Source organism: Coturnix japonica, chromosome 6 (assembly GCF_054131305.1).
Source record: "Coturnix japonica strain WE chromosome 6, WE-NBRP24, whole genome shotgun sequence".
Classification (NCBI taxonomy): domain Eukaryota; kingdom Metazoa; phylum Chordata; class Aves; order Galliformes; family Phasianidae; genus Coturnix; species Coturnix japonica.
The window spans coordinates 23,448,255-23,456,396 of NC_140668.1; the positions used below are offsets into that span (position 1 = coordinate 23,448,255).

Genomic DNA, 8,142 nt, shown 5'->3' on the forward strand with positions numbered 1-8,142 from the left:
CCCAGCACCCCGCAGAGCCTCTGCTTACCCCGCCCGGGGCTTGGAGGCATCCAGGGGTTCTGAATGGAAGGTGCTTTGCTCGTGTTCTGCTCCCAGTGATGCTGTCGGTGCTGGGCAGCGCTGCGGGGGGGCGGCTTTCAACCAACCGCCCCGCAGCGGATTCAGACCCCGCTGCTGCTGGGATCCCCGTGGATCCCGTTCTGTCTCCTTCCTCTCCTCCGTCCCGGCTCGTGGTGCCGGGCTGGGGCGCTGGGCTGTGCCCGGTGCTGTTTGGCAGCGGCTCCGCCGTGTCCCTGTCGCGGTGCCAGGGGAATCCCAGCGCTGCTCGCAGGCGGCCGCATTCCTTCCCACGCCTTTCCCTGGGAGCGCTGACCTGAGCCCGGTCCCTCCTTCCTTCCCCCCCCCCCCGGGTCGGCCCTGCGCAAACTGTCCTTTACCATCGGGGTGGGGGGTGGGATCGGATCGGCACCAAGTCACCCGGCGGAGGGGCCGCCCCTTCGGGCTCTCGGAACGGAGCCATCCCGGGCATCCTACGTGGGGCAGCGCCGTCCATCCGAGCCCAGCGCTGCCCCCAGCCGGGCTGTGCCCGAGCATCCCCGGGACGGGAGCGTGTGTGGGGCGGCACCGTGTGTTCCTGCGCGCACCCCGCGGGCACGGGGCACCCGGCGGCTCCGTCCGCGCCCCCACCCCCCGCCCAACCCAACACGCCCCCGCCGCCGCTCCCCGCTCCCGGCCCGGCCCCGCCGCCGCCCCGCCCGCCCCCCGCCCGCCTCCCGGCCCCGCCGCCACCGCCACCGCCCGCGGGGAGACGGCCCCGAGCGGAGCGCCAGGTGGGTCCGGGGGGCGCCGCGAGTGGGACGGCGGGACACGGGGGGAGGGCGGGGGGAGCGAGGTCCCGCGTGGGGTCGCGGCGCGGGGACACGGCACGGCCCCCACGTGGGGATGGGACATTCCGCATGGAGACGGAACGGCCACCGCGTGGGGACGCTGCGTGGGGACGGGGCGTTGCATGGGCACGTTGTCTAGGGATAATACGGTGTGTAGCCCCCACGCGGGGACATGGCACAGCTCCTGCATGGGGACACGGCACGGGGACACGGCACGGCCCTCACCTGGGAATGTGACAACGCGTGGGGACATGCACAGCCCCCCGCGTGACATAAAGGCACGGCACGCTGCGGGGGGACGTGGAATGGACCCCACTTGGTGGAGTGAACTGCGTGGGGGGATGCTGGGGCTGTGCCCTTGGGGGGGGGGTGGCACCAAACACTGCGTGGTGTGACGCTGGGGTCACAGGGAGACGGCATGGGGACATGGCACAGCCCCGACATGGGGACAGTGTGAATGGGGACACTGCGTGGGGGCAAGGCATGGGCATGGGAACCTGACACAGGACACGGGGACATGGCACGGGATACTGCATAGGGACACTGTATAGGGACACTGTATAGGGACACTGTATAGGAACATGGTGTGATTTCTGCTTGGGGACATGGCCCAGAGATGTGACACATGGGGACCTGGCAGAGGGCACTGCTTGGGACACAGCCTGGCCCCATCTGGGTGGGATGCGTTGTGGGGATGTGCCCCCCCTTTGGATGGGGATGCTGTGTGCCCCCTTTGGATGGGGACGTGGTGGGTCCCCCTTTGTCTGACCATGGGGACACCACCCCTCCATTTGTGAGGGACCCCGTGCAGTGCTACCACCTTGTGCCCCCTGCCTGGGGTCCCGGGGGCTGCAGCCGGGGCTCTTCCCCCCCCCCAGCTCACACCCTACACCCAAGGGACTTTATAGGGGACTGTCCCACTCCCTGTGATATCCCAAGGACGTGCCACCTCCCCACAGGACAACCCAGCTTTGGCGGCCGGGGAGGGGGCCTGACCCCCCCCTATGGCAGGGGACAGCCGTCGGGGGCCACCGCAGAGCACCACCCCTTGTCAGCCCACCCCCCGAGCACCCAGGAAGCCACCAGCACCCATCCACCATGTAGGCTGCACTGCTGGTCACCATGCACCAGGGCTGCGCAGCTGTCATCTGTGAGTACACACCACTGGGAGGTGGGGGAGGGACACCCCTGGAGGGGGTGGGCAATGGATGCCCCCATGGGGTGATGCTGCTCTGCAGGTGTCCTGGCCGTGCTGGGGCTGGAGGTGGCTGCGCTGGGGGAATGCGAGCTCGCCCGACTGCTGCAGGACAAGCTGCAGTATGAGATGCGCCTGAAGTACATGGTATGGATCTGTGTCCTGCCCTGCCACCCTGGGCTCCCCGTGCCCAGAGTTGGGTGTGCAATCAAAGCTACTCTCTTGTGGCCCCACGGAGCAGCCCCCAAAGCAGGGTGCCCCCCGTGGGGACAGTGGGCACAGCTGTGGGGACCCTGATGGCACAGTTGGTGGGACACTGATGGCACAGATATGAGGACCCTGGTGGCATAGATGTGGGGACCTTGGTAGCACAGCTGGTGGGACACTGGTGGCCCAGCTGGTGGAAGCGTGTTGGCACAGTTAGTGGGGCTTTGGTGGCACAGACATGGGGACTCTGTTAGCACAGGTATGGGGACCCTGGTGGTGCAGATACAGGGATTCTATTGGCACAGATAAGGAGCCCCTGGTGGCACAGATACAGGGATGCTAGTGGCACTGCTGGTGGGACACTGGTAGCACAGATCTGGGGACACCGGTGGAAAAGATGTGGGGACCCTGGTGACAAAGTTGGTGGGAACCGGGTGGCACAGCTGGTGGGACCCTGATGGCACAGCTTTGGGGATGCTGGTAGCCCTCACCCTCTTCTCCACCTCTCCAGAAGCACAACTTCCCCATTGACTACACTCTCCGGGTGCAGCACGAGGAGGTGCTGCGGACAGCCAACATCACCCGCCTGGTGAGCTCACACTGGGGGTCACTCAGTGACAGTGGGGGGCAGGGAGGGGAACTGGGGGTCTCTGGGCACCGGGGTCTCACCCACCCCCACCCCCACCACCCCTTCTCCCACAGCGTGATGGAAAGGTGTCTGAGGTGTCGCTGCGCTACCTGTGGTTCCACGTCTGCTCCCAGGCCGTGCTGCACATCCTGGAGGTGCTGCCGGAGAAGCACCCATCCCACGAGTACACACAGGGGCTGAGCCAGCTTTTGGATGACCTGGGCATGGAGTACAGCGGGTACCAGCAGGTAGGGCTGCAGGTGGGCATCCTCCCATAGCAGGTCAGGAGACACAGAGGGCTGTGGGTCGGCCTTGCCCCACACAGCCCTGCAGTGGGGCTGGATCCAGATGTGGAGCTGTGAGGCAGTGCTGGGGAGCAGCTCCACATCTGGCATTGGTGGTTCAGTGGTAGAATTCTCGCCTGCCACGCGGGAGGCCCGGGTTCGATTCCCGGCCAATGCAGTGCTGTAAACCTTTTGCTCTCTTCTTTCTTGGCCCACATCCCCCTCGCTCTATGGCACTGGGTCATAGGAACCACCCTTTTTGCCCCTGCCCCACGATGGAGATGCCCCAGCTTTTTGTGTTAACTCTGTAGGCTAATGACAGCACCTGCTTAGCCACAGAGGCAGGGGGTACTGTTGCATGGTGGAGCCGTGGGGTTCCCTCCTATGGGCTCCCAGCAGTGCCTGCCCCACTGCTGCCCCATCCTGGCCCCACAGCGGGGGCTGCAGTGCAATAACACCCGTGGGTGAGCACTGCAGGGCACCCAACATCTGGCATTGGTGGTTCAGTGGTAGAATTCTCGCCTGCCACGCGGGAGGCCCGGGTTCGATTCCCGGCCAATGCAGAGGAAATGAGTTATTTTTGCTCCCTTAAGCCCTACCCCACACAGGGACGGTGAGTTCTACAGACCTCGTTAACTCTGAAGCCTAATGACAACATCTCTTAACCAAGTTGGTGTCTCAGGTGGAGGGCAATGGATGCTGTGATGTATTGGGAGCATCAAAGGGGAGCTGTGTGTGCTGCAGTTCTCCTGGCTGAGTGCTGGCACATGGTTTGGTGGATGGTTGGATGATCTTGGAGCTCTTTTCCATCCTGGTGATCCTACGGGCCTGCTGGGTGGGAGCCCCACATCTGTCACTGCTTGTTCAGTAGTAGAATCCTCCTCCGCCATGACTGTTCAACTCCCAACCAATGCAACACCCCAAACTCTTTGCCCCCCTATAGATGACATGGCAGTGATGTGTTCTCTGTGCCCGCAGAGCGACGTGGACACGGTGGTGGCTGACCTGGTGAAGCAGCTGCACAGCGGTGATAGCCGGCAGAAGGCCGTGCGCCCCAAAGCACTGCTGGACAACTGCCTCAAGGTCCTGAGGATGCTCTTCGGGACACACTGTGAGTGCTGGGGAGGGACAGCAGGGATGGGGGTCATTGTGGTCCCTTTCCCCTTCTGACCCCCATCTCTTCTGCCCAGGTCGGTGGGACTCTGCTTAAGGCCAATCCATTGAGGAGGAGGAGGAGGAGGAGGGCACACTTGGGGGGTGATGGCGGTGCCTGCTCCCTTTTCTTTCGTACCACTTTTTCATTCCCACTCCCTCGGCTTCCATTAAGCACCAAGTAACGTCGTAGCGCTCGCATCTTAACTGCAATAAAGAGAAGCAGAGCCGTCATGCCTGCTGCGTCATCTGGGGAGCGATTCCCCTCCTTTTGGCTTCCCGAAGGAAACATGGATATATAACTCCACATGGACCAGATGTTGGCTATCTCTGTGTCTCGCCATGACCCCAGCTTTCCCAGAGCATCCCAATGGCAAATAGTTGGCCTCACGATTCTCCGAAAACCCTCTTGAGATGCCTCTGTGTCTCCTGACTTGCTATGGGAGGATGCTCACGTGCCCCCAAGCTGGGACTGCTGAAAATAAAGCAACCTCACAGATGCTGGAGTGGGAAGAATGTTTGATGCTTGGGAGCTGCAGAAAACAAACCATCATCAGCGCCGGGCAGGCGGGATGCCTGATTTCAGGGCAGCTGGGCTCGGTGGGTGAGGGCTGTGGGATGCCCAAGGGCTGTGGTTTCAGGGCTCCTGCTCAGAGCAGAGGGTGGCTGCATCCAGCCCTCGTGTCTGTATTTGCCCTATAGAATAAGCTGTAGCATCCCTCTCCATGGATTTCACTGCCTGTGACCATCCTACTTACAGCCATCCCTCTCCATATACAATCCTTTCCTATGGACACTCATCCCCATGGACATCCCTTGCCATGTTTATCCATCCTAGCTTACAACCCTCCCCCTGGACACTGCTCTCCATGGACACCCATCCGCACATCCATCCTTCTCGCCATATATATCCATCTCCATAGACATGCCTTACCCTGGACAACCACCCCCATTAATATCCCTCCCCATATACACTTCCCCATGGACATCCCTGTACATCCTACTCATGGACATCCTACCCTGTGGACACCGCTCACCTTATACATCCCTCCCTGTGGACATCCATCCCCATGGACATCCTTTTCCAGGTCCAACCCTTTGCTAGCTTGGTGACCCCATCATATAGGGCTTCCTAACTCCATCAAACAAGCCCATCTGTGGTCATTAGGAGCCTTTATTGAGCTCGGCAGCTGGGGACATGGATGCTGTGGTCACCATGGCAGCCTCTGTCCCTTCCAGTCCCAGAAGGTGCCATTGCTGGTGGTGGAGAGGTTGGCGAGGACTTGCAGGACGCCTTGGGTGCTCTCTTCCAATGTCACCGGTCCCTGTGGGGTCAAGGATATGGAGTGAACCCTCAGGGACATGAGAAAGGACTCAATTAATGGTGCATAATTAATAATTCATCAGTCCCCCACACACATTGGGTCTCAGTCCTCATCAGTGCTGGGCACAGCCATGAGGTGGGGAAGCCATACGGTGCTGCTTTCCCTTGTGTTTGTGATGCAGTGCTGAGCATGGGGCCGGGGTGCCCTCTGCTGACATGAAAGCTCTGATAGAAATGGGAAAATAATGCCAGAAATTGGAGGATTTGGTGGCAGAGCTGAGAACTGTGGCACAGCACCCATGTGAACCAGGAGGGTCATGTGGGATGTCTCTGGCGATGGGTGGCCATAGGGAAGAGGTGCCCACAGGAGGAACATCGGTGGGGAAGGGTAGATCTGTAGGGAGCTATGTCCATAGAGAAGTGGTGTTCAAGGGGAAAGTTTGCCCATGAGAGGAGTATTAATGGGTAGGATTTCCATGGAGAGGGATGTCCATGGGTGGGATGTCCGTGGGGAAGGGATGTCCATGGGGAGAAAGATCCATGGGAGGGATTTCTATGGGTAAGGTTGTCCCTAAGGAGGTAAATCCACAGGGAGGGATGTATATGAAGAGGGATATCTATGGGTATGTTGTCCATGGAGAGAGATACAAAAGGCTAGGATGTCTGCGAGGAGGAGTATCTATGGGTTGGATGTCTGTGGGAAGAGACACCAACAGGTAGAATATCCATTTCTGCGAGTAGAATGCCCAAGGGTGCAGATGCCCACGGGGGAGGGATGTCCATGGAAATCAATGGGTAGAATGTCAGTGGGGATGGGATGCCCAAGGAGACATTATCAAATCAAGATGTTGGTGGCCTCCACATCTGCCCCATCACTCACCATCCCACCTCCTGGTGGCGGTACCACGCAGCCAGGATCCACAGACACGCAGAGGATCCCACTGTCACCGTACTCCAGGGCCAGGCACTTGGTGAGCATGTTGAGAGCAGCCTGAGGGGACACCACCATCACCATCACGGGATGGCACCACTGTGGCCAAAGGTGGGACTCCAAAGCAGGTGACCCCCAAACCTCACCCCGGACATACCTTGCTGCAGCGATAGGACACGTCCTGCCTCTCATCCCAGGCATCTGCCACCTCGATGGAGCCCAGGACACTGGAGATGTTGACTATGGCTGCTCTGCCACAGCTCAGCCCCTGCCCTCCATTTTCCTCTGCAGCCTTCTTCAGCAGGGGCATGAATGCCTGCGGGGTACGGACATCACCACCCCATCCCCTGTTCCCATCCTTTGGGGTGGGTGTTGCACATAGCCCTACCTGGCTGGTCTGCAGGGGCCCAATGGTGTTGGTGGCGTAAAGGAGGGCCATGTTCTCAGCAGACTCATTGGCCAGTGTGCTGTGGCGCCTGGCCCCGGCGCTGTTGATCAGGAGGTTGAGCCCAGCACCACGCAGCTCCTCTTGCACCCTGCCCACTGCAGCCTGGATGCTGCTGGGGTCCGTCACATCTGTGTGGGACATGGGGACATGCGGGGGGCTGTGCCTGATGCAGGATGCTTTGGGGTGGTCATCCATCTGGTCCCAAAGGAAGGGCTGCTCTTGACTGAGTCATGCTTTCTGCATGTGACCACCCTCGGGTGCACCTACCTAGAGGCAGGACCACGACGTTGGGGCTGCCCAAAGCCATCTCGTTGAGAGCCTGAAGGGAGAACAAGGAGGGTCATGGAGTGGGGGCAGCCCCATACCTGTACAGCAGGTGGGTGACACAACCCAATGAACCCAGGGGGTCAGTCCCTGCTGCTCCGTGCCCAGCAGGTCCCACTTACAAAGCCACCACCAACCCCAAAGACCACCACCTCCAGAACCACCGTCCTCAGAGCTACCATGGGTGATGCCACCATCACAGGGGTAACCAGAACCCACCCAGGACACCAAACTTAAGATTCTCTATACCAAAAGGTGCAAGAAAACCCCCAAACCCATATATCCACCCCTTCCACCGTACATACACAAAGCATATTCCCCTTCCCAACTCCACCCAAGCCCGTGTCACAGGGCAGCAGCACTTTGTCCCCAACCCAAGGACCCCCCCTTGTCCTCACCTTTCCATCAGGGTCAGTGCAGGCTGCGAAGAGGCACTGAGGGGGGGTGGGCAGCTCCAGGAAGCGTTTGAGCAGCCCCAGCCCCATACCCCCATCGCAGCCCGTCACCAGCACACTGCGGGCACTCAGCCCCTCCATGCTGCAATGGGTTGGGTAGGGCGGCCACCCCCACACCATTGGGAAATCACCCTGTAATTATTGGGGTGGTGCAGGTGACGCTGTGAACACCCCCCGGGGAGGGAGCAGAGATGCGTCACGTTGCAATGGGATCCCACCACCCATGGTTCCTCTTGGTGGAACCGCCCAACAACACCGTTGGGTTCAACCATAGGGAGACCATGGCACTCCACTCATCATAGACCAC

The 8,142-nt window shown here is 60.6% G+C and overlaps 2 protein-coding genes and 2 non-coding genes across 5 annotated transcripts; 3 read left to right on the plus strand and 1 right to left on the minus strand.

Annotated features, from left to right (window-relative positions):
- The first annotated feature begins 793 nt into the window (after nucleotides 1-793).
- On the plus strand, nucleotides 794-4,852 carry IL34 (interleukin 34). Of its 2 annotated transcripts, none has more exons than XM_015873895.2 (7): nucleotides 794-830; nucleotides 1,847-2,037; nucleotides 2,126-2,229; nucleotides 2,801-2,878; nucleotides 2,992-3,177; nucleotides 4,180-4,312; nucleotides 4,392-4,852. In XM_015873895.2, the coding sequence occupies exons 2-7, from the start codon at nucleotides 2,010-2,012 to the stop codon at nucleotides 4,409-4,411; spliced, it is 549 nt and encodes a 182-aa protein (XP_015729381.1). In that variant the 5' UTR covers nucleotides 794-830; nucleotides 1,847-2,009; the 3' UTR covers nucleotides 4,412-4,852. The 2 variants fall into 2 exon arrangements, with proteins under 2 accessions (XP_015729381.1, XP_015729382.1); XM_015873896.2 differs by having other exon boundaries at nucleotides 2,992-3,165.
- Nucleotides 3,309-3,379, plus strand: TRNAG-GCC (transfer RNA glycine (anticodon GCC)). Its single transcript has one exon. It is a non-coding gene; the product is annotated as a tRNA-Gly (tRNA).
- Nucleotides 3,694-3,764, plus strand: TRNAG-GCC (transfer RNA glycine (anticodon GCC)). The gene has a single exon. It is a non-coding gene; the product is annotated as a tRNA-Gly (tRNA).
- Nucleotides 4,853-5,509: 657 nt separating the features above from the next.
- Nucleotides 5,510-8,047, minus strand: LOC107319216 (uncharacterized). The gene is made up of 6 exons (XM_032447112.2): nucleotides 7,779-8,047; nucleotides 7,324-7,375; nucleotides 6,997-7,184; nucleotides 6,766-6,924; nucleotides 6,558-6,668; nucleotides 5,510-5,678 (listed from the first exon to the last, which is right to left on the minus strand). The coding sequence occupies exons 1-6, from the start codon at nucleotides 7,953-7,955 to the stop codon at nucleotides 5,565-5,567; spliced, it is 801 nt and encodes a 266-aa protein (XP_032303003.1). The 5' UTR covers nucleotides 7,956-8,047; the 3' UTR covers nucleotides 5,510-5,564.
- Between the last annotated feature and the right edge of the window lie 95 nt (nucleotides 8,048-8,142).

Excerpts from the sequence above, each read along its gene's own strand:
- IL34 (XM_015873895.2), top strand. The coding sequence starts at position 2,010 with ATGCACCAGGGCTGCGCAGCTGTCATCT. Across the intron at positions 2,038-2,125 it reads GGGCTGCGCAGCTGTCATCT|GTGTCCTGGCCGTGCTGGGG; the intron begins GTGAGTACACAC and ends GCTGCTCTGCAG. Across the intron at positions 4,313-4,391 it reads GATGCTCTTCGGGACACACT|GTCGGTGGGACTCTGCTTAA; the intron begins GTGAGTGCTGGG and ends TCTTCTGCCCAG.
- LOC107319216 (XM_032447112.2), bottom strand. The coding sequence starts at position 7,955 with ATGGTGTGGGGGTGGCCGCCCTACCCAACCCATTGCAGCATGGAGGGG. Across the intron at positions 6,925-6,996 it reads GGCCCCTGCAGACCAGCCAG|GCATTCATGCCCCTGCTGAA; the intron begins GTAGGGCTATGT and ends CGTACCCCGCAG. Across the intron at positions 6,669-6,765 it reads TGTCCTATCGCTGCAGCAAG|GCTGCTCTCAACATGCTCAC; the intron begins GTATGTCCGGGG and ends GTGTCCCCTCAG.